The following is a 25,767-nucleotide window of genomic DNA, read 5'->3' on the forward strand; positions in this document are numbered from 1 at the left end:
CTGCAAGAGAGAAAATAGAAAACGAGTTAACTACGGTGCCAACAGCTTCAAGTACAATTTCACACCCACAAGCAATCTTACATGTTCAAAGACATTTTCTTCTTCAGCTTCTTCATCTTTCTCTTCTTTTGACTGCCTGACTTCTTCCTGACTTTGTTTTTTCTTTTCTCCTTCTTAGATTTCCCTTTCTTCCTCTTCTTCAGTCTGGGTAAAGTTGTTTTAGCCAAAGCTTGCAACTGCTGGTGAACAGCCTTAAGCTATTTAAAAGAAAAGGAAAGAGAAAGAGGGGGAGCACTAAAACGCAAAATATTTGCATGCATCTTTTAAAGTCGGCAGGAAACCTACTACAAAGAGGGAGCATATCAAAGAGATCACGAATTCCCCACTCTGTACTAAAAGAGAGAGAGAGGGGGGGTGGGCAGCTAGAAAAGATTGATCTTTTGCTTTGCTTTTCTACAGTTTACATTTATGGGGGAATAAGCAAGCTGTTTTGTAGCAGTCAGACACTAGCAGTCGCACATAAGGAAATAACACTTAGATTAAACCAATTTTTAGACTGAGAGGCGACTGATGAGTGTTAATGTAACTGTGTTACAGATATTGAAACATCCCCATCTTAATTTCCGTAATGGCAGATCCTTAATTTAACATCGAAACAATGGGGCTTGACTCTGTGTGGTTCATTATCTACATGGTTGCTGTATTGTACCAGATCTGGTGCCTATCACGCTCTTTGAACGTCATACAGCCAGGACTCCCACACATCCGGATTATCCCAGACATTACTGTAATTTCTAAGGTGGCATTGATGTCTGGAGGGAATTCCCAAAAGGCGGCACTTTGTCAATCAGAAAATCGTGGGTTTTGCCTTTTTGTAAGAACAAAACAAAAAAAGCCTTCTATTTCAAAATTCGTAATTCCAGTCCTTCATGTTAGCCCGTCTGAATGTTTCCCCCTCAGCTTTTGTCAAGTGCAGATATTTAAACATTCCCAGAAACGATAGACATTGCGGATGTTTTTTGAATGTGCCGGACACAGAAGAATATATTCTTTTCTACTGTCCATTGCACAACCAGCTACGCAAACGCGTGGTATCCTCTATTCTGGGCGGTCTAACATCACGGCACAATGAAAATATCGGACTCTATCTGTCTGACATGAACCTGGAAGTAACTGCAAGGTGGGCTGAGTTTTTGTCAATAGTATCTTTCAGAGTGGCAAATGGCACTATTTAGCGGGAAGACATTCCAATGAAAATCCTCATGGCGACATGTTTTTATAGGGCTGCCTATGTGTGTGTGTGTGTGTGTGTGTGTAACATGCACACACACACACACACACACGGATGTTTTATGATAGTACCCCCATTTGCCAATCCTGAATGCAGGCTAGGATCCAGCTCCCGATGAGCAGTGCGGGCTTACGCCCACGCCACCTATCCAGAGAGGAGGCTGAACCCAAGATTCCCACGTCGGGGCCTTAGAGGGGCCTCTGCCGTCCTGCAATGCCACCACACTGAAAGGATGAACCAGCTTACCAGAAATGAGGCAGCAAATAAGCAACATGCACTGTAAAGGTAAAGGTAAAGGGACCCCTGACCATTAGGTCCAGTCGTGACTGACTCTGGGGTTGCGGCACTCATCTCGCTTTATTGGCCGAGGGAGCTGGCGTACAGCTTCTGGGTCATGTGGCCAGCATGACTAAGCCGCTCCGGGCGAACCAGAGCAGCGCATGGAAACGCCATTTACCTTCCCGCCGGAGTGGTACCTATTTATCTACTTGCACTTTGACATGCTTTCGAACTGCTAGGTTGGCAGGAGCAGGGACTGAGCAACAGGAGCTCACCCCGTCGCAGGGATTCGAACCACCGACCTTCTGATCGGCAAGTCCTAGGCTCTGTGGTTTAACCCACAGCACCACCCGCGTCCCTGTACTTCCCCACTATCAGGTTCCCTGAACATACATTAATTGTTTGGTGCAATCAGGAATATTGGTGGCCTCTTTTTTTACTGCTTTGTTCAGCTACAGCTGGTGAGGAACTAGGCAGGTTATTCTGTAACACTGAGAGATAAACAGAGGTGATATAGCGGTCCATCCATTCTGCTAATCGCAAGCATGCACCGCCGCTAGGTCGCATGTGTGCATTGCCACTCACTTGATCCTGGAGCGCTGCAAGGCGTCTTGCTCTTTCATCCTCTGAATCCTCGGAGGCGGCATCGCTGCTGCTTCCACTAGAAAGAGCCGCTGTGCTTCTTGCAGTGGGGTAGAGCAGAGGACTGCAGGGAGCCAGTTCATCTGGAATTCTGGCAAACAGCATCTCGAAGACATCCTTAACAGAAGAAAGTTAGCCATCTCACAAACCTCCATGATGAAGTTTTGGGTTGTTTTAACAGTTCTGCCGTTTCAGAATAAGGTACAGCAGTTGCTTAAAGGCACTTAACTGCGTTCTCGGCGGAGTTTCAAAAATGCTGCTTTTTAGTATCAATAATTCACTCACCTGGAGTTTTCTTGCCATCGCTACTACTTCATGGTCCGGAGAGTTGTATCTGTAGCAGTTCATAAACATTAGCCTAACATCAGCAGCAAACTCTTGGGTATCTTTGTACTCACAATTCTCCATCTTTTTCTGTGGAAAACAGAAGGGTTTCTCAAGATTCAGATTCTGGGATGTATATCCAACATATGCCAATTACGGACACCATTTATTTTAATCCTATAAATTTAATATGTGGGGGATTATGACTTGAACCCCAGATATCTGCCGAAATAAGGATATTTCAAGTTCTAACAGCCAGCTACAGTAGTACTTGGCTTATTAAGTATATACTGTTTAGTCAACTTAAAGAGGGACCAATACACGTTTACATCTTATGATGCTTCTAGAGAAGAGCTCAAAACTTTAAAATGGTAATACAGATATCACAAACACATCGTTGGCAACAAATTTTATTATTTTGGTTATGCTGCATTTTTTTGTCACCTGTGGACAAATGTGTTCACAGCATAGGGGGAAGAGTGATTTCTCCTGCACTAGCTGCAGAAGGTTCCAGAAAGTGGGGAAAATATGCTTGGTGATGCATATTAAACTGAAATAGAGTTGCCAGAGTGATCGTTAAAGCATACAGTATACCTGAAGGAGAGTCTCCACCCCCATTGTTCAGCTCCGAGGGCCTCCTGGCGGTTCCCTCACTGCAAGAAGTGAAGCTACAGGGAACCAGGCAGAGGGCCTTCTCGGTAGTGGCACCCACCCTGTGGAACGCCCTCCCACCAGATGTCAAAGAAATAAACAACTGTCTGACTTTTAGAAGACATCTGAAGGCAGCCCTGTTTAGGGAAGCTTTTAATGTCTGGTGTTTTATCACTTTATTATTATTATCATTAATTCTGTTGGGAGCCACCCAGAGTGGCTGGAGAAACCCAGCCAGATTATTATTATTATTATTATTATTATTATTATTATTATTATTACACTACATGCTGAAAACAAACTTTCAGTTTCTGCCTTGGTGGTCATTCTGCTGCTCACCACGCTTAACAAAATCTTTCCCTCTTTCTGCCTTTCTCCGCTCTCTCTAAAAGCCATGCGTCTCTTAATAGCCCCTGATGATGCTCTTCCTCCCACAAATGAGCGTCAATCGTACACTCAGAGGTGGACCACTTTGCTGCTTTGCATGCAGGACATCACAGGTTCAATCTCCAGGTAGGGCTAGGAGAGACCGCTGCCCGAAATCTCAGAACTGCTGCTGGTCAATACTGAGCTAGACTGACTAATGCAGCTTTGCATCATCCTATGTTCCTTCTCCAACGCAAGTCTGGTACATCGAACCAGACACTGGTTCATGCCAGTGTTCTGCTCAGTGTCTAGTACACAGTGCATGCATGACGGATATTAAGAGCAATCGTAATGCAAAGGTTCTTCCACCTTGGACAGTTTCATCTTGGCTGCTTCCACCAAAGCCCAGTCAGTAACTAGTTACCAAAGAGCCACTTAGGGTATGGATACAACCCTCTAACGTCTTCAGGTCAGCAGCTGAGGGGCCAATTGGGGAAAGCATGAGAAAAGGTTTGGCATAGGAGTTGCCAGTACTTCGTCTCCTGCCCTGCAAATATAATACAGCCAGCCTTCAGTTGTTCCATACTCTAGCTTGTGTGGCTGTTAGAGATTGCCTTCTTTTTAACCCTTTAAAAATCCCAAAATAAAAATTTCGAAATTTGAAGAATTCGCAGGACTAGCTGCCAAATGCACTCACTATGCCCTGTGCCCCCCGACTCACTTTAATAGTTTCAAGATCCATAGGGTGCTTAATAACATCATGATAGTCTTCAAGTCCCAAGGCTGTAACGTCTACTGGCTTATAAAAGGGCCAAGCATAGACTGCATGATGCTTTGAGAACATTTCTCTAATGATCTCGCTACAGTATTTCAGAGGTTCTGTTAGCTTGACATTTTTCATGGGTTCGAGCGGCTGCTGGGAGTCTGGCAAGTCTCTTTTTGAGAGGTCCTCTTCGCGTTCTTCCCGAGAGGAGATCTTGACGCTTTTGGGTTCATTGGGTGATGGAGAGGATTCACTGCTCGCTGTGATGATGGCAGTAGTAGTATCCGCTTTCCTTTTCACACCCTTTTTGATACAGAAACACAGGCTTTAATAAAGAAAGGAGCTACAACATTCACACTTGTTTGATGAACCTTTGAAATAAAGCAGTTATAAATCCAACTATGGATTCTTTCCAAGAACTTGGGTGAAATAGGCAGGTCTCAACCTAAGATATACATTTAGTATCTTTTAGGAAGTTAGGAGGGAGGTAAAAAAAACCCAAGACTTCACTATAGATTTATTATTTCCCTTTCAGAAGACCATTTATGCAGGAAATGTATATTTAGTTGTTGCATGGTATCCAGGTGAGGTGGTTCTCACCCCACCTTGGTTAGTGTACTCATCACCACCAAAATGATCACTGAGATATTGGGGGGAGTCTGTGGTCTCCTATGGCTCAGATGCACGACTCATACTAGGAGCTGTGCATTCTGTGGGATAACCACCTTCATATGAACCAACATGCTTCAGACTTATTAGTACACAAAGGGGTTAATACCATAGAGTAAGCTGTCCTGCCAGGCTTAGCTATGTCCACTTCCCTTACATTGAGAGGAAATGGGCAATCAAGCCTATTGATCAGTCCACCTGAGAAGCTCAACATGTGTGGTCTGAGCTAGTTGCTCCAAACTCAGACCACATGTCTCTCACAAGCCACTCTCGAGTTCCTATACCAATAATTTAGGAACTTTCACCACTTTGGAACTAAACTAAGTTTTACTGCCCGTGCAACCTTTTTGACCGATATGGAAAAGCACATAAACCTGACCTTTGAAGTGTTTGTAACTAAATAGTTTTTAACTTACTAAACATGTCGTCTTTTCCTATGCCGGGGAAAGAGGAACTCACTTGGAAAGGCTTGTTTTAAAGGCCCAACGAACTATATTTCCATGCTTTACATTATATTATCATCATCATTATTATTATTATTTATTGAGTTTATATACCGCTCTATACCTAGAGGTCTCAGGGCGGTTCACAGAAAACATTTTTGGCTACATATTTTTGTTGTGATTTAAAATTTCTGCTGGGGTTCTCTCATCAAGGAGTACTTGCCCCAAACTAGGCATCCAGGAATTCTCCTTTTTATACCTATTTTTTGCCTTGAACCAACACTGTTCAAGTGCAGTGGGTCCAGGCCTGTGGAACTCCTCCTCACCTGAGATTGGACAGCGCCCTCCTTGTTTAACAGGCCCTGTAGCTCCTTCTACACCAAGAAAATGATTTTGGAAGCTTAAAGCACTTTGTGTTTGGCCCTCGCAAATGAGTTAATCTGTGCCCTACAGTATGTCGTCTCATATACACACACAAATCCCATTGTGCAGCAACAAGCATTGCACTGTTGTTAGGCTGTTGTTGTGGACTGTCTTCTGGGTTTGCTAAATTTTTCGTTATTTGTCAAGACCCACCATCCGTGATGTAACAGGAGCCCTCTTAGGCGCCACAGAGAAAAATCCATTCATTTGTTGGCCGTAGAATCATAGTTTAGGATCCTAGTTAGGTTATGCCATCTTGAAGTAATGTGAGCAAAGCCAGAGTCCAGCCACTGGGATGAATGAAAAGAGATTCTAAAACAATACTGAACCAGCCCACCTTCATAATATTTAGTTTCGTTGAAGTGGTAAAACAATGAACCACAGGGAAGGAGTAATGGAGAACTTCTGAAACAACAATGGAATATTAGCTCCACCCAAGACATGATGGAGAGCAGCAATGGCTGGAGAAAAATAAGATATAACCTTTCACAAGGACAAAGAAGAACACCACGGATAGAATAATTGTCACACACTGGAGGAATAAGGATATGGTTTGAATGCTACACTTATAAACTAAATAATTTAATGTGTCAGGATGAATGGATATCGTTAATACTGCAGTTTTTGTAGAAGGGGCTGTTATTTTGAATGAACTGTAATTGAGATGAGTAAGATTTTGGAACGCAGAAACAATTTAGGCCACCTAAATTATATAATTTGGCATCTGAATGATTGGGATTAATAATTGCATTATAATTTGGCACTGTTATGATGAAGCTACCACTGGATTATTGTAATTGAAAACTAACAAAACTTATTGTAAAAAAAAATAAAATGTAGTTTAAAACCCCTTGTTTCCAGTCATTTAAATCTAGAATTATTTCAGAGGCCTTAGTTCATATTTAGCGGTAATTGTCATTGGGACGCGGGTGGCGCTGTGGGTTAAACCACGAAGCCTAGGACTTGCCGATCAGAAGGTCAGCGGTTCAAATCCTCGCGACGGGGTGAGCTCCTGTTGCTCGGTCCCTGCTCCTGCCAACCTAGCAGTTTGAAAGCACGTCAGAGTGCAAGTAGATAAATAGGTACCGCTCCGGCGGGAAGGTAAACAGTGTTTCTGTGCGCTGCTCTGGTTCGCCAGAAGCGGCTTAGTCATGCTGGCCACATGACCCGGAAGCTGTACGGCGGCTCCCTCGGCCAGTAAAGCGAGATGAGCGCCGCAACCCCAGAGTCAGCCATGACTGGACCTAATGGTCATGGGTCCCTTTACCTTTACCTTTTTACCACTGGCCAACATCTCTGTTGTGTTAAGCATCTTCTTATGGGGTCAGATTCCATTCTTTTAAACATCTCCAGCTTCCCTCTTTTCATTTTGGTACCCATATTGTGCTCTGTACCAAAAGCCTTACCACTAGATGGCCAGGAAAGCACCCACCTTTTTAGAACCTACCCCTTTCGCTGCCATTTCAGTAGCTGGCATTACGTTCGATGGCGGAGTCACCGGTGACAGTTCTGGGGCATTTTGCTGCGGCGCCAGGGTCATCATCTGAGGCGGCTTCACTTTCTTAGCCTGTTTTGGCTGTTGGCTTTGGTTAAGTTGCAGGATTCCTGCATCGGGCGCTAAGGAAATTAAGCAAAGCTGTATGAGCGAAGGAGTCCTAACAGCGCTCCAAAAATTGATCTTTTTAAAGATTCTTTGCCAGCTTGTCTACTGTCACAGCCTGGAAGCCTTTTTTGGGGGTACTTCTGCAAATTTTGGGGTCCCCCCTCCGAATATGCTGATACTTTCCTTGTGTATAGGGGTTTTGCATCTATAAAGATCAACACTCACAGTTTGTATCATGATTTGTCTGCAGAGAACTTAGATTATGTCAGCTAATTAAGTACTGTATTTTCTGCTCTATAGGACGCACCCGACCATAGGACGCACCTTGTTTTAGAGGGGGAGAACAAGAAAAAAAATTCTCCTCCTCTCTGCTCAGCGCCCCTTCAGCAAAGTGGCAGGAGATACGGAGCCCCTTCCATTTCTCCTCCCGCTTGGCTGAAGGGGCGCTGCGCAGCTCTCCCTCTCTGCTGAAGCCAGGAGAGTCTTGCTCTCCTGGCTTCAGCAAAAGGAACCCGAAGCCTCCGGAGTGCAGCGGGACCTCCCACTGTGTTCCGGAGGCTTCAGGCAGCTGTCCCTGAAGCCTGGAGCGCGAGAGGGGTTGATGCGCACCAACCCCTCTCGCTCTCCAGGCTTCAGCGAAAGCAACGCGAAGCCTCTGGAGCGCGGAGGGAGCGCTCCCTCTGCGCTTCGGAGGCTTTGCGTTGCTATCGCTGAAGCCAAGGAGCCTGCATTCGCTCTATAGGACGCACACACATTTCCCCTTAATTTTTAGAGGGTAAAAAGTGCGTCCTATAGAGCAAAAAGTATGGTAAGTATTCGTTGCGATTTGTTTGTGGGGAGATGAGATGATGTTGCATCTAAGCAAGAGTTATCCCACCTTTTCCAGTGTATCTCCCCTTCACTTTACTTACTGCAAAAAGCTTGATCTTTTAGGAAAGCAGGTTTGTTGCAGAAGACCTCCCAAGCAACTAGAATTGTGCGTTCTGAATTTGCCAGTGTGTGATGGAATTCCACCCCCAAATGGCAACAGTCTAGTATTACTGTTTAGGATTCTCCCCAAAATAAACCCAACGTGCACCCAAAACTTTTGCAGTAACCCATCTTATAAACAGTTATAACTAAACACATAGTTTTGGCAGCTATTTTACCACATAATTTTATTTTATTAGGTATATTTTCTTAAATGCTGATTTTACTTGTATTTTGAAAACGAAAGTCAAATTCTTTTTAACATTCGATTTTATTGGTATCGTTGATATTGCTAATGGATATATGGCATTGTTTTTAAATATATGATATTGTTTTATATAAAATGCTTAGCCGTTTTGTTGATTAAGCGGTATATAAACCCCGTCAAATAAATAAATAAATAAATAAATAAATAAATAAATAAATAATAAAAACCAGGAAAATTTATTTAACATTGGCAATACTTGTATTGGGCATTTTTTTCCTTGAGTGTTCCAAATGCTAATGCAATATATGTATACTTCCATATTTTCCAATTATCTATCTACTGTTAGAGCAACTAAAACATCCATCATAGTCTTATTTGACTGAGAAGGCATTAAACATGTCAGATGAGTACTACTAGATCAGTGTTTCCCAAACTTGAGTCTCCAGCTGTTTTGGACTACAATTCCCATCACTCCTGACCACTGGTCTTGCTAGCTAGGGATGATGGGAGTTGTAATCTAAAAACAGCAGAAGAACCCCAGTTTGGAAAACACTGTACTAGAGGGAGCAGTTAGCACAATGCACCATTGAAAAGGTACATTTGTATTGTCAGCACTGAAATATATATTACAATATATATAAGGTCCCTTTGTCATACAGTAAACACCGATTGCTTTTGGCCTTATCATTTCCTTAGTGGTAGACTAGAATTAAACCTAATTTAGATACAGCGGTACCTCGGGTTACACTTCAGGTTACATATGCTTCAGGTTACAGATTCTGCTAACCCAGAAATAGTACCTTGGGTTAAGAAATCGTGCTCCGGCAGCGCAGCGGCATCGGGAGGCCGCATTAGCTAAAGTGGTGCTTCAGGTTAAGAACAGTTTCAGGTTAAGAACGGACCTCTGGAACGAATTAAGTACGTAACCAGAGGTACCACTGTATTGGGAGAAAATCTTAAGAAAGTTTGTCAACTAGAACCAGCTCAGAGACTTAAGCTATGGTACAATAGCTTAGATACAATATTTTCTGTTTTAATCTCTCATGTGTTAGATGTAAGATTTCCCACTTCAATCGCTCGATTTTCCTATATTTAATCAGCCTTGAAAGCAGCATATTCTTTTTCCTACAACAGTTCTGCCGAATCTGACTACTAAATCTTGTCACCAGCCATAAATAAGTCTCAGTTGTTTACTCTTTGTTTTAGATGTTTGCCGTAGGAAAAGCTTCTCTCCAGAATGCAATATTTTACAGCCACTTCCATTGGTGCCACATTCCGCTCACAAACCTTTGCTCAATTAATTCTCTTACCGTCTGTTCTTTTCCCTTTCCTTCTCCCTTTATTGACCACCACTATTTTCTCATCGGGGGGCATCTGTGCAACTTTCTGCAGAAAGACTTTTTCTAACGCTTGGGCCATGAAAACAATGTCATCACCGGGCTGCAAGACAAGTATTACACATGAGATCAAGGTGCTTGTTATGCTAGACTAACATTCACATTACATTCAGCTGTGAGTCAGCGGGCAGGGACTGGTTTGTTTTTAAGTCACAGAGCTCAGGGCTCATTAGAGAGAATGGGGCACTGTCGCACCAATCCCGGGGTTTGTGTTTCCATTGCAGCTCATCCGAGAGGTCTCCACCCTTTGCAAAGAGCTGACTTAGGAACAGCTAAAGGACTCCAATAACACCAGCTCCTACAAAACAGTAGTATCCTAGAATTCTAGATGCAGGTAAGTAGCCATGTTGTTCTGACGCAGTCGAAATAAACACTGTATTTTTCGCTCTATAAGACGCACCAGACCACAAGACGCACCTAGTTTTTGGAGGAGGAAAACAAGAAAAAAAATATTCTGAACTCAGAAGCCAGAACAACAAGAGGGATCACTGCGCAGTGAAAGCAGCAATCCCTCTTGCTGTTCTGGCTTCTGGGATAGCTGTGCAGCCTGCATTCACTCCATAAGACGCACACACATTTCCCCTTACTTTTTAGGAGGGAAAAAGTGAGTCTTATAGAGCAAAAAATACGGTAAATAAAATTGTCCAGTAGCACCTTAGAGACCAATTAAGTTTGTTCTGGGTATAAGCTTTCGTGTGCAGGCACATGATATCTGAAAAAGTGTGCATGCACACAAAAGCTTATACCCAGAACGAACTGAGTTGGTCTCTAAGGTGCTACTGGACAGGTTTTTTTAGTATCCTAGAAGTACAGGTTACATAGACATGGGTTTTTCGTTCCCTGCAAAGTGCCTCGTTCCTGAAATTGTACCCATGCAAACATACATATGCAGCTGAACTTGATGCAGATTATAGGAAAGGTGGATATGAAAAGCAAGTTGAGGCAGGAAACTGAAGGAGCCTGGTTTAGCCGCTTCTAGAAGCAGGCAAAGCGAACAGGTCATGGTTTCCCAAACTTGGGTCTCCCACTGTTTTTGGACTACAACTCCCATCATCCCTAGCTAGCAGGACCAATGGCTAGGGAATGATGGGAATTGCAGTCCCAAAACAGCTAGAGTCCCAAGTTTGGAAAACCCTGGTTTAGGTGAATGGGTGCACAAATGTAACACCACCAACTTGGATAGCTCAGCTGGTTAGAGCATGGTGCTGGTGACGCCCAGGTTGCAGGTTCAATCCCCGTATGGGACAGCTGCCTATTCCTGCATTGCAGGCAGTCGGACTAGTAGATGATCCTCAGGATCTCTTCCAACTCTACAATTCTATGATTTGATGAAACAAAACCTTTTATAACAAATAATTGAGAGAGAGGGGATGTGGAACAATTGCCAGGCAGTGGAGCAGCAGGAGATGTATGCAAATGTTTATGCATGTTTTTGATGATGTTCAGGTATTTGAGTAGAGTAAAAAAAGAAAGAAAAGAAAAAAGAAGTGGAGTATTCCACCAATACAATTAAATGCCTGTTTTAAGAATCTGCCCTACTTTTGCAACTGTAAGTTGTTTAAAAAGGCTGTATTTTAAATTGTCGTAACCAACCCTGGGACCTTAGGAGGAAGGGTGAGCAATAAATTAAATTATTAGCAGCAATAACAGATGATTCTGCTGCCATTAAATAATACCAAGTAGCCCTTACAGACCACTGCAGAGAATTCTGAAGAACTGCCACCTTTGGCTATACATCAAACATACCTTGTTATACAAATAGCAATTTGCAAACATAGTTTTAAAATCTTCAATGCATTCTGCAGCACAAGTGTAGCATGTGTGTTCCAGACGTTTCTGAATTGTAGTCAAGTCCATTGGATTTTTAATAATGCTATAATAATCCTGTTTGAAGTTTTTTTTAAAAGAGAGAGAGAGAGAGAAACGTTAGAGTACCATGACTTAGAAGAGCAGTTAGTTTCCGTAACCATAGACTCCTGGCCTTGTGTCTTGGAGGGGAAAACTTTTCCATATTGAAAAAAGGTGTTCAGAGAAAAATATAACCTTCAATGTAAACTACTGTCCAAAGCCTTACTGAAATCTGCTTAATTTATGGCAGTGGATTGGGTGTAAGAGGAAAAATGGCATTTATATGGCTAAAGTCAAGTATTTTACATACAATCTCAGGAATTCTTAAAGCAAGCAGGTGGTGATCGGTAGGGAAAACACATTTTCCCTCTGGAGAAAGGTTTCGGACAGCTAATGAATTGCGGAGGTGGTGTTATTGTGCCTTCTATAAAAAGCAGAGACATCACCTTGCTAACAAAGGTCTGTATAGTTAAAGCTATGGTTTTCTCAGTAGTGATGTATGGAAGTGAGAGCTGGACCATAAGGAAGGCTGATTGCCGAAGCATTGATGCTTCTGAATTATGGTGCTGGAGGAGACTCTTGAGAGTCCCATGGACTGCAAGAAGATCAAACCTCTCCATTCTGAAGGAAATCAGCCCTGAGTGCTCACTGGAAGGACAGATCCTGAAGCTGAGACTCCAATATTTTGGCCACCTCATGAGAAGAGAAGACTCCCTGGAAAAGACCCTGATGTTGGGGGAAATGGAGGGCACAAGGAGAAGGGGACGACAGAGGACAAGATGGTTGGATAGTGTTCTCAAAGCTACCAGCATGAGTTTGACCAAACTGTGGGAGGCAGTGGAAGACAGGAGTGCCTGGAGTGTTCTGGTCCAAGGGGTCACAAAGAGTCGGACACCACTAAACGACTAAACAAATAATTAGGAACAAAACACAGCTTTCCAAAACAATTTAACTCGTGAACTCTTCCCACTATTCCTATAGAAGCATTCCTAGATCTTGACATCTTCTCCAGCAGTTCATTGATGCTTAAGGCCAAGTAAAATCCAGATGCATTGTAGCTACGTACCCAAGTTTAGGGGTGTTTATAGTGGCACCCTGAATTTTAGTTTATATACTCCACAGCCCCAACAAATATAAGTATATTTTAATCCAGGCAGGCAGTTAGTGGAAGAAATTGACACATGGCCACAGGTAGAGAGGTGCAGAGAAGGAACAATTTCCTCTGTAGCATTCGTCAAAAAGTTGGTCATAGATGACAAGCCAAGGTTGATGGTACAATGTTCTTACATGTATATGAAATACGTTTTAAGTGTCTCCCTTAGAAATCTGAAGAGGCAGAAGAGGCCCAGGGCTAGTTCCTTTTTATATATATATATAAAAAGCTACACTGAGTGAATGACCTCTAATATTAACCTCAAGTGACAGCTTCTTTGGAAATCCAACACCAGAAATGTAAGGTGACAGTCACTTTGAAAGCACTTTTGGACAAACTGACCATTTGAGTTTGTCAAGAAAAACAGAAACGTGTCTGAGGAGTTTAGCCTTCACTGCAATGATTTTTGAAGAGAAAGGCCCACAGACTAAGTATGCATGTTATAGTTTAGCCAATAAACAGTCAGGAAAAAGAAAAGATTGAATACTGATAAGCACCAAAATCAGTTGCGATCACATGGTCTTTCAGTAAACTGGTAGATGATTTAAGATTAATCAAAAGGGACCTATTTTAATTGGTCAGCAAATTTGTAATTGGTATTGCTGAAAGTTAACAGCTATCTTTTCCTTTCTTTCAGTTCCGATGAGTTACTGTAATAGGAAATGAAATGCAGCTATTATGGGCTTTTCTTCCTACGATGAGTGAATTTTTGCAGGTTCAATTTATGTTACACATCCTTCAATATCTAAAATGCAGAGGTTTTGTTCAGAGACAATGTATTTTAATTTGATTGATTGGATAGGGGGCCAAGAAGGTTGAAGAGTGAAATTTGTGAATGTTTTGAGTAATTGATTGATAGCACTAATTATAGTATAGGGGAACTTAAGAGGGCAAGGCCATATATAATATAGTCACATTAATTATTTTACAAGTATGAATTATGGATTTGTGTTTAAGGGAGAAGACTTACTCTTCATTATGAAGAAGTTCTGAGAGATTTCATTTTTTAATTTTATATAGCAACTGCTGAAAAAATAATTGCCATCAAATAGAATAAATACCACATAGCTGTAATTGTTTTGTTGCTTCTCCACATTGAACTAGGGTGTTTTCACACATTGCTGCAGACCATTTTCTACATATACAATGTATGTGATTTTCTTTTATCATGACAATTTTCAGCCAATTTGCTTCAATCTTATTGATGGTAGTATCTTATACTTTATCAGATGTAATTATTTATAATTTATAGCGATATGTTCTAATATTTGGTGCCTTGCGGCATTAAGATTCTATTATTGTGCATTAAAAGTTGCATTATATACCGCAGTGTGTTTGTATTTAGAAACACACAACAGCTGCATTCCTAAGAGCATCTCACCATCTATGGTTGCTCTCGTTTTTATTGATACTTTAAAAAACTGTATTAACTATATTAGCAAGGAGTGTGCTCATGTTCATGAAGAGACACCCTCCTCTTAAATCACTTGAGTAGCAATTCAAAAACCCAATCCTCCATGCCAAGTGTGTGTGGATACAGAAAAAACTCCTTTCACCCAGCTCAAAACCTTTCCACCATGCTCCATCCATGGAATGATCATTCATCTGGTGCTGAGCTCCCTGAGCTCTGGAGGGATTCCCACTGGGCAACGGCACACAGGAAGCCACCAAAATGGGACTTCAGGGGAGCCAGCCCAGAATCCATTGGATTTCAGAACAACCCTGCTGATGGCATTGGGTCCAATGTGTGGGGTGTAACATCACCGAAGCAGTCAAATGCAACATTTCCTGTTTGCCGAGAGTAGACACACAGGGCAATGTTGATCCAGCCAGGAGGACTTCCTGTCATACCTGGTCTGGAGCATCCTCCTCCTGCGTGTGGTCAGGTGCGACCCTGGCAGACCCTATAAAGGGGCTGGTCACGCAGCCATCTTCCCCTTCCTCCATTTTTCTCTGGACCCATCTTGATGCCTTTTGCTATCTGCTGGCTCTCAGCCAGCAACACATGGGCTCAATCCCCATATAAGATTAACCCACACGCTCTTCTGTAACTACAAGCTAAAGCCTGCCCTTCAGGGAACCTACTGTGAACTGAATGAGAATAAACTCCTTATTACTTTTAAGAGAAGACTGTTGTGTCTTTATTCTTTTTAAGAGGGATAAAAGGGGAATTTACCAGGAACAAATCCAATCCGAACAAGCCAGACAGGATTGCTTAACTCAGGAGATTCAAACGAATCAACCAGCTTGCTTCCAGCAATGTGCAAGGGAATGTGCTCTGCTACCAGCGCACTAGCGTGAGTGAGGAAGGATAATATTGAATCAATATATCCTCTCCTACTGTTCACAACATTCCCACACCATCGAGACGGGTGTAGTGCTGAGCAGGGCTATACCCATCCCCACCTTTCCCCCGGCTGATGTGAGCAACAGTGGCTATAGCACTTTGTCCCATGGCACCCCATGGCCGACTGGTCAGGGATAAGATTGCTCTGTTATGCAGGAACACCTGCTATAGTTTGCCATATGTGATAACAGCGAGAGAGAGGAAGTTCAAGAATTTGCCACAGATAATGGGACGTGGGTGGCGCTGTGGGTTAAACCACAGAGCCTATGACTTGCCAATCAGAAGGTCGGCAGTTCGAATCCCTGTGACGGGGTGAGCTCCCATTGTTCAGTCCCTGCTCCAGTTCGAAAGCACATCAAAGTGCAAGTAGATAAATAGGTACCGCTCTGGCGGGAAGGTAAACGGCATTTCCGTGTGCTGCTCTGGTTCGCCAGAAGCGGCTTAGTCATGCTGGCCACATGACCCAGAAGCTGTTTGCAGACAAACGCTGGCTCCCTCGGGCAATAAAGATGAGCACCACAACCCCAGAGTCGTCCATGACTGGACCCAATGGTCAGGGGTCCCTTTACCTTCAAGGCTGATGTGCTTGCATCACCACAGTTTCTCACTGAAAGATGAGCTGCAAGTTCAGACATGTGTACCCCTGCGTCTTCCTTAACTATTCACATTTCTGTTAAAGATAAAGTACAGTAAACTCTTACCGGGAGGTTTAGGCCTGCAGCGTCTACCGGCTGGTGAAACGGCCAGGAGAAGTTATGTCTCCACATTGCTCTCATGAGCACCCTCTGCAAATACTGAAGCTGATTTGTCAAGCGTCCAGTTCCTTGGGCATTGATGTATTCTGGAGGGGGAGGGTTGACAATTGTCGTATGCTGCTGACCTGGGGCAGTCATGTTGATCTCTAGGGCGTATCTGTTGCCTTGTAGGTCAACCTCTCTGTCAGAGAATCTGCAAGAAAAGTGATCCACGGCATGTGAATTGATTCATTATTTTGTCTTTACTTCCTTTCGCAGGGCCTGTAAGACAGAGCTATTCTGCCTGGCTTTCAATTTGAACTTAGCCTGATCTTTTATTCCCCATCCCCTTTTATGAAGATTACCCACTCTGGAATCCCACAGCTAATTCTCCCCTGGTCTCCTCGCTGGCCCAAATAGGACTAATTTAGCCAGCTAGCCCTGGTGATCATCTAATGTTTATTGGATGGGTTTCCCCCCCTAAGTTGATTTTTGAATTCTGAATTTATTGTTATTCACATTTTATGCTGTTTTTAGTTGCATCAATAAGTGTTTTAAATTTGTTGTTAGCCGCCCTGAGCCCGGTTTTCTGAACCGGGAAGGGCAGGGTATAAATAAAAAATTATTATTATTAATTATTATTATTATTATAGATAAACAATGTTTTCAAGAAGGTGGAAAGCCTCAAAAAGGCATTGTTAGCTGCGATACAAAACGCACACGTTTTGTGCATGAATCAATAGCAAATCCCGTTTACGGATGGCAAAACTAGGGTGAGAGATACCTGGAGCAGCAATCCCTCTTACGGTCAACTTGGGGGGATGTTGGGGGAGGAGAAAGAAACCTACTGCATGTGTAGCTCTTTGTACTGCATTTTTAAAAACCTCACTTTTCAGCCAAAAGGCTCACAGAGCAGTTTACAATGATCAATAATAAGATGCCCTCAGGCTTACCGTCTAAAATATACGATACAAGAAGAGGAGGAAAAGGAGGGGATGGTGGGGGGGAGGAAGAAAGTATAGTCAAGCACTAGTTCTTAGTTGCAAGTTTCTTACAAGCATGTTTTCTACCAGGGGGGGACACAAACAAGATATTTGCAGCTTCTTCTTCACTGATGGATGGGACCAGGTTGATCTACCCATTGCCATGATGCTTGTGGAGCAGAGAGCACCTGCCGGCAGTTCTTTGGTCCCCTGGCCAATGGGAGAGGGCAGAGTGCACTGCCCGTTGGTAGTTGCACAAGAAGCAGGAAGGGGTGTGGGATTTGGGGTACCCATCTTAAGCAATTCAAACACTAGGAAGGAAAATAGCCTTATTATCAGCTAGTCAGGATGCCTCTCTGGTAGGACTCGCCAAAGTGTAATACAGTGTAGCTCGGGTTACAGACGCTTCAGGTTACATACGCTTCAGGTTACAGACTCTGCTAACCCAGAAATAGTACCTTGGGTTAAGAACTTTGCTTCAGGTTGAGAACAGAAATCGTGCTCTGGCGGCACGGCGGCAGCAGGAGGCCCCATTAGCTTCAGGTTAAGAACAGTTTCAGGTTAAGAACGGACCTCCAGAACAAATTAAGTACTTAACCCGAGGTACCACTGTATTGTATCTATCTGTCCCAGGATTCTGACAGACACATCCATGAGTTTATCCCATTCATATCCCCATATATTTTTTTGGTATATATATAAAAAGTGTCTCTAGGACAGTGAACCACTAACAGCCAAAGTTTGACTGCTGATGCCTACATCCTTCTCAAGAGCTTAGCAAAGCTGCATCACAGAAAAGCCATTCTGAATGAGGACAACACAGAATCAGAATTATTTTATTTGTTACAACTAAACTCAAGATATGGACGCGTTGGCAGGTCACTCTCATGTTCAAGATACAATGCCACTCAAATTTAGGAGGGGGGGAAAGTAAGGGCACATAAACTTATGGCTCATCACTTAGAAGATGCCAAGGAAATAGGAACTCTTGCATAAAGTGAGGAGCTGTGATCCCCCACCTACCCCCCACAGCATAAACCAACAATATCTGCATGGATCCACAAACGTACGAAGGGATATCATCAGCCAGTTTCCAGAGGTAGCATGTGTTTGAATGCAAGATGATGGATGACAAAACTGTGGGGGACAGCTATTGCTTTCATGCCATACCTGGTGTCCCTTGGCTTGTCGTTCTAGGAAAGGGGCTATTTAGAAGAGGCCATTTCTTACATCCACACCATGAATCCTGCAGATTCCTTGCTATTTGTCCAGGACTCTCAACTGTCTTCCTAACTGCCATAGAATCTTTAATCCTGGATGAACTTGTCAAGTCTGCTTCAGAACTGCCATGCATCTAGTCTCTCTGAGAAGCTAGGGCAAGATCCTGCCACAGAAACTAAGTAGCTGGAGACACTTCTTGAAGATGAGCAAAAGAGGTCACATAAAAAGAGGGTATAGATATTCAAATCAGGATCTGTGCCTCTGCAGAGGATATTGGACTTCCGCCTCTTCTCGACCCCAGCTATGGGTGCCCCATTCCTGATATACTCTAAATAGATAGATCCATAAAAAGCCCAAATTAATTGCAACTTCAACTCTGTACACAACTGAGTTTTTGTCAGCCAATTTGTCAAGCCATCTGCATATGGATTCAGAGCCTGCCATAAGCCAATCACTCAGGAGGTACAGCAGAGAAACAAAGTACTGGGAGGAAAAATTGAGCTTGTAATTAAGCGAGGATTAAGAGGTTCTAAGAAACGTAATAGAATTTTATTCAAAGCAACTGTTAATTAAGGTACTAGCACACTAGGGGAATCTAGGTTCAACACAGCTATTGCAATAAGGAGTCATACAACAGACTTAATTCATATATAGATGGGCAGGTGCCTGCATACCATTTGGTTGGGGGGGGACACGTCTTTGTTGTACCACAACAACCTTCAAAACAGTTGCTGTTTTTGAGACAATACAGTGGTGCCTCGCAAGACGAAATTAATTCATTCCGCGAGTTTTGTCGTCTTGCGATTTTTTTCGTCTTGCGAAGCACGGTGTCGGGAAAGTTTTGGAAAAGCTTCAAAAATCACCAAAGTCTTCAAAAACCTCAAAAAAGGCTACCACACCGCGTTCTATGATCTGCTCCTCGAAGTCAAGTCGCAACTGTATTAACGGTGTTAAGAAAAAGGAAACAAACTTGCAAGACGTTTCCATCTTGCGAAGCAAGCCCATAGGGAAAATCGTCTTGCGAAGCAGCTCAAAAACCAAAAAACCCTTTCGTCTAGCGAGTTTTTTGTCTTGCGAGGCATTCGTCTTGCGAGGTACCACTGTATTGTGAATCATTTCCAGTCTGATGTAGAGCATTGGGTCAGTTGCGCTTTAACCAAACAGTTGCACGTTTCTCCTGGCTACAAAGCTACTACTCCTTTCTCTTAGTATTTTGGCGCAGTACGCTCCCAATTTCCTAGCTGGCTTAACCAGTGCTCCTGACTTTTAAGAAGTCTCGCCAGTCCTCGGAATAAAATTCAAGGTTTCGTGTCATTCAACAGCAGAACTTAACTGGATTTTGGAGGTTGTTGTTACACTTAGTTGTCAGAACACTGCATGCATCACACGCAAAAACATGGGCAACAAACCTTGAAGTTGCTCACCTAGAAAACCCAACCTCTCATGCATTAAACTGCACTGGAATCTTTTTGATTAAGGGAAAAACAAAATTGTAAGACAGGCAATCTGGTCATGCTTTCCCTCCATCTATATGATGTGGCCAGGTATTTCAAGATTTCCTATCGTTGAGCAGAAGCTGAGTAAGAGGATACCAAGCCAAGGTTCTCAATAGCAAGCTGCCAGCTGTACCCCTTTCTTGGGTGCACTTGTAGAGGAAAAGTCAACCGAGAGAAATGTGCCTCTTTATGCAATGTTATGTACTGAAGTTCTCACCCTGGGCCAGCAGGGGGATACTGTAGATAGTTTTCACTCAGGTCCACATATGCAAATAAGGGATCGAAAGTGACGTTCAGTGATTGGATAGTTACAGAAAATGGTTACTGTTGCGTTCTAGTGGAGCTCTATATAAGCAGGCTGGCTGAACCCTTCAGTTCAGTTCTGTTCTGGCCTGTGAATAAACAAGAGCTGTTTGAAGAATCGCTGTGTCGTCTGATATGTTCACCCACAACTTAACATGCAACACAGTCTCTCAACAACTACAAGTCCCACAATTCCTGCTGATATTTCCTAGGCACAAGCAGGAGGAGCCAACAGGGTGTGGCTTCTAACCCAGAAGCAGAGAGGGACCAACCACCATAACAAGCAGGGTCATAAACATCTCTGGGACAGTGAGAGCTAGCCTGTGGTTCTGATAAGATGTACAGCCCCCCCCCCCAAAGTAAGGTGAGTAAACTGAGTTAAACCCTTTGCCTCTAGGGTGCATTGAAGATCTGGCATTAGCTTCCAGGAGCCAGAGTCTAGACTCTGGGTTTCTCACTTGTCTGTAACAAATACTGACCATGCAGCTGGCCCTTTTTGTAAATATCAGCAACCAAAACCAGAAAGGGACAATATTTTGATTAGAACAAAATATTTGGGGGCGCTGCTGGAAGAGGGGAGGACATTTCACCCAACCCTTTGCCCAAAGGCACAGAGCTGAACATCTAAATCAGGGTGGAGAACCATCCTTTTAAATACCCATAAAGAAGAGGACACGTCCTGGAAAAAGAGGACATATGGTAACTGTAAATGTGTAAATCCTACCTACCAAGTTCAATACAGCTTGTTTTTGTTTGCAAAGACCTATACTTTCGTCAGCTCCTCCCTTTGCCTTTTGCAAGCAAAACTAACTGTGGGTCTGATTATTGATGGAACCATCTGATAATTAGGAAATATTTCTCTTTTCATTATGTCATTCGTAGCAGTGGCAGCCAAGCCACAAGTCGTCACGCACAATTTCTGATCCAGCATGGAAGAAAGAGAGAAAAATGTAAAAAATAAAAGTAGTTGGCAATCAGAGCTATAGCTTGAACCAGCCCAGCAACTTACCTGTAAGGAAGAAGCAGACCTCTGAAGCACAGCAAATCAGAACTTTTCCCTTTGCCTTTTCACTGCAGCCACGTCTGCAGTTTGTAATTTCACAATGGCAACACCTGCCCAGGTATTTTCCCATATTAGTTTGTTTTAGAAAAGAAAAAAAACCCCATCCAGAATAATTGAATAGCATGTTAGTTGTATTCCAGTTTAGCGACATATGGATGGGTTGTGTGTCTTAATTTCTTTCACTAAGCAAGCAAGTCAGGGAGTAGTTATTATGGGAAATAAAGGGAGATGTGGAGATTCTAGCTTGTCCAAACATTACTTCCCCCGCTTTACATTAAATCAACGTAAGCAATGATTCCTGTTCCGCCCATTGAGTTAGATGGCGTTTACTTACAAAAGTAAGTTGTGCATGGAACTGCAGCAGAGAGTTTCTATTCATGCTATGGGAGCCAAATGAGATCCAACTCTTCGGGGTCAAATCCTGCACTGACTTTGCTGAAGAGAAGCTGTGAACTGTGCATCTCTGACCAGCGTTAAATATGAAAATGTATTTTATTTGGTTGTTTGTATTGTTGTATGTTATGCTTATTGTATGTTATGTTCACATTTAATAATGGTGGATTTCTGTATTGTGGGGGTTTATGTTATGTTGTAAATAAAATTTCCAATAAAAATTTATAATAATAAAGAAAATGGAGCTTGGAATAATGTCTAGAATAAAATTTCCAATAAAAATTTATAATAATAAAGAAAATGGAGCTTGGAATAATGTCTAATAATTGCAGGCAGCTTTACCTGCAGCAATTGCATGTTGATTGCCCTCTTAAAAGACAAAGTCCAGCAACTGGAGGAACGTGTAGCTACGCTCCAAAGAATTAGAGAGCTGGAACTCTTCTTGGAAGCAACAGAGCACACCGTCTCCACCAAGGAAGAGACAGGGGACTCCCCTGAGAAGGTGGCTAGTTCACCAACACAGGAGCCAGATATATGGAGAAACGTGACTCAAAGAAGTAGGAGGCCCAGGGTTCGCTCTGATTGTTTAGAAATACGCAATCGCTTTGAGGTCCTTTCCCCTAGCATGGAAGACGAAGAGCAGACTCCATTTGAGGATCTCTCCCTCATTACAGTCGATCAGGTATATGAAGACGAGGAGCAAAGGCAGTCCTCTGGGAATGTCCAGGCGACCTTGGAACCGACAGCTCACAGAAGAACCCCGACCAGACCTAAGAGGAGGCGTGTAGTGGTGATAGGGGATTCCCTACTGAGGGGAACAGAAGCAGTGATCTGTGGGCCTGACAAGATGTCTCGGGAAGTGTGCTGTCTCCCCGGGGCTAAGATCCAAGATGTAACTGAACAACTGCAAGGAATCATAAAACCCACTGACAAATACCCCTTCCTCTTGGTTCATGTGGGAACCAATGACACTGCAAGCAATAGCCTCCAGAAGATCAAAAGAGATTACGAGGCTCTGGGCAGGAAATTGAAGCAATTAAATGCACAAATTGTCATCTCATCTGTCCTCCCAGTTGAACGACGTGGCCCAGGGAGAGAGGGAAAAATAGTGGAAGTGAACAACTGGCTTCGCAAATGGTGCAAACAGGAACGGTTTGGATTCTTAGATCACGGAATGCAGTTTCTTGAAGATGGACTTCTGGCAAGCGATGGGCTGCACCTCACAACGGTTGGGAGGAATGTTTTTGCAAAAAATCTCAGAAACCTCATCAGGAGGGCTTTAAACTGACTAATGTGGGGGAGGGAGACAGTGCTCCTGAAGGTAGGAGTCTATCAATTGATGAAGATGATCATCCAAATGTCATAGACCGAATGGAGCAAAGAGCATGCAGACCTAGTGGTGGGAGGAGAAAATCCTTAAATAAGAGACACGGGGGAATGATTAATGGACTTCAATGTCTGTACACTAATGCGCAAAGCATGGGAAATAAACAAGATGAGCTTGAGCTCCTGGTACAGCAAACTAAATATGACATAATAGGAATCACTGAAACCTGGTGGGATAAATCCCACGATTGGAATGTAATAATGGAGGGATACAATCTATTTCAAAGAAACAGACCAGACAAGAAAGGAGGAGGAGTGGCGTTATATGTCAGGGATGTGTATACCTGTGAAGAGATCCAAGATTTAGAACCTCAAAGCCAAAGTGAGAGCATTTGGGTCAAAATTAAGGGAGAGAAGAATAACAGTGACCTCATTGTGGGAGTTTACTATAGATCCCCAAGCCAAACGGAGGACATAGATGATGCCTTCCTGGAACAGATGGCCAAGCATGCAAAAGGAAGGGAGATAGTAGTAATGGGGGACTTCAATTACCCGGATATTTGTTGGATGTCAAACTCAGCCAAGAGCATAAGGTCAAACAGATTCCTCACTGCCCTTGCAGACAACTTCATTGTCCAGAAAGTGGGAGAAGCAACAAGAGGAACAGCCATTTTAGATCTGGTCCTAACCAATGTTGATGACCTGGTTAGTGGGGTAGAAGTGGAAGGATCATTAGGCGCGAGTGATCATGCTCTTCTGAAGTTTACTATACAGCGGAAAGGAGCAGCCAAGCATACTAGGACTCAATTTCTCGACTTTAAGAAAGCCGACTTCATAAAGCTTAGGGAAGTGCTGGGTGAGAGCCCATGGACAGTAATACTAAAAGGAAAGGGAGTTCAAGATGGCTGGGAGTTTGTTAAGAGGGAGATAGTAAAAGCACAACTTCAGGCAATACCAATGAGACGGAAACATGGAAGGTGCCTAAAGAAGCCAGGGTGGCTATCTAAAGAACTTTTAACTGAGTTAAGATTAAAAAAGGATGTGTATAAAAAATGGAAAAGGGGGGAAACCACCAAAGAGGAATTCAAACAAATAGCCAGCACGTGTAGACACAAAGTCAGAAAAGCTAAAGCACAAAATGAACTCAGGCTTGCTAGAGAGGTGAAAAGCAACAAAAAAGGCTTTTATGGGTATGTTCGTAGCAAAAGGAAGAACAAAGAAACCGTGGGGTCACTCAGAGGAGAAGATGGTGAAATGCAAACAGGGGACACAGAAAGGGCTGAACTCCTCAATGCCTTCTTTGCCTCAGTCTTCTCCGATAAAGAAAACAATGCCCGACCTGAAGAATTTGGAGCAAATGATTCAGCAGAGGAAACACAGCCCAGAATAACTAAGGAGATAGTACAAGAATACTTGGCTAGTCTAGATGTATTCAAGTCTCCAGGGCCAGATGAACTGCATCCAAGAGTATTAAAAGAACTGGCAGATGTGATTTCAGAACCACTGGCAGTCATCTTTGAGAATTCCTGGAGAACAGGCGAAGTCCCGGCAGACTGGAGGAGGGCAAATGTTGTCCCTATTTTCAAAAAGGGGGAAAGAGAGGACCCAAATAATTACCGCCCAGTCAGTCTGACATCAATACCAGGGAAGATTCTGGAGCAGATCATTAAGCAAACAGTCTGTGAGCACCTAGAAAGGAATGCTGTGATCACCAATAGTCAGCATGGATTTCTGAAAAATAAGTCATGTCAGACTAACCTGATCTCGTTTTTTGACAGAATTACAAGCCTGGTAGATGAAGGGAACGCAGTGGATGTAGTCTACCTTGATTTCAGCAAGGCATTTGACAAGGTGCCCCATGATATTCTTGTAAAGAAGCTGGTAAAATGCGGTCTTGACTATGCTACCACTCAGTGGATTTGTAACTGGCTGACTGACCGAACCCAAAGGGTGCTCATCAATGGTTCCTCTTCATCCTGGAGAAGAGTGACTAGTGGGGTGCCACAGGGTTCTGTCTTGGGCCCGGTCTTATTCAACATCTTTATCAACGACTTGGATGATGGACTCAAGGGCATCCTGATCAAATTTGCAGATGACACCAAACTGGGAGGGGTGGCTAACACCCCAGAGGACAGGATCACACTTCAAAACGACCTTGACAGATTAGAGAACTGGGCCAAAACAAACAAGATGAATTTTAACAGGGAGAAATGTAAAGTATTGCACTTGGGCAAAAAAAATGAGAGGCACAAATACAAGATGGGTGACACCTGGCTTGAGAGCAGTACATGTGAAAAGGATCTAGGAGTCTTGGTTGACCACAAACTTGACATGAGCCAACAGTGTGACGCGGCAGCTAAAAAAGCCAATGCAATTCTGGGCCTCATCAATAGGAGTATAGCATCTAGATCAAGGGAAGTAATAGTGCCACTGTATTCTGCTCTGGTCAGACCTCACCTGGAGTACTGTGTCCAGTTCTGGGCACCACAGTTCAAGAAGGACACTGACAAACTGGAACGTGTCCAGAGGAGGGCAACCAAAATGGTCAAAGGCCTGGAAATGATGCCTTATGAGGAACGGCTAAGGGAGCTGGGCATGTTTAGCCTGGAGAAGAGGAGGTTAAGGGGTGATATGATAGCCATGTTCAAATATATAAAAGGATGTCACATAGAGGAGGGAGAAAGGTTGTTTTCTGCTGCTCCAGAGAAGCGGACACGGAGCAATGGATCCAAACTACAAGAAAGAAGATTCCACCTAAACATTAGGAAGAACTTCCTGACAGTAAGAGCTGTTCGACAGTGGAATTTGCTGCCAAGGAGTGTGGTGGAGTCTCCTTCTTTGGAGGTCTTTAAGCAGAGGCTTGACAACCATA

General features: G+C 43.2%; 1 protein-coding gene across 4 annotated transcripts in view; it reads right to left on the bottom strand.

Moving 5' to 3' along the window:
• BRDT (bromodomain testis associated) overlaps positions 1-18,374 on the bottom strand; it is a 37,680-nt gene extending 19,306 nt beyond the window's left edge. For 3 of the 4 annotated variants that reach the window (XM_028732802.2, XM_028732803.2, XM_028732801.2), the window contains exons 1-9: positions 18,264-18,374; positions 16,078-16,324; positions 11,775-11,912; positions 9,942-10,071; positions 7,299-7,468; positions 4,275-4,619; positions 2,498-2,626; positions 2,156-2,329; positions 82-257 (exon numbers count right to left, since the gene is read on the bottom strand). In XM_028732802.2, coding sequence (XP_028588635.2) covers positions 82-257; positions 2,156-2,329; positions 2,498-2,626; positions 4,275-4,619; positions 7,299-7,468; positions 9,942-10,071; positions 11,775-11,912; positions 16,078-16,269 — 1,454 coding nt within the window. In that variant the 5' untranslated portion in view covers positions 16,270-16,324; positions 18,264-18,374. The remainder of the gene's footprint in view (positions 1-81; positions 258-2,155; positions 2,330-2,497; positions 2,627-4,274; positions 4,620-7,298; positions 7,469-9,941; positions 10,072-11,774; positions 11,913-16,077; positions 16,325-18,263) is intronic. The other variant, XM_028732804.2, reaches the window with a different exon arrangement.
• Between the last annotated feature and the right edge of the window lie 7,393 nt (positions 18,375-25,767).

This window comes from Podarcis muralis, chromosome 5 (genome assembly GCF_964188315.1).
Source record: "Podarcis muralis chromosome 5, rPodMur119.hap1.1, whole genome shotgun sequence".
In the NCBI taxonomy this organism is placed as follows: domain Eukaryota; kingdom Metazoa; phylum Chordata; class Lepidosauria; order Squamata; family Lacertidae; genus Podarcis; species Podarcis muralis.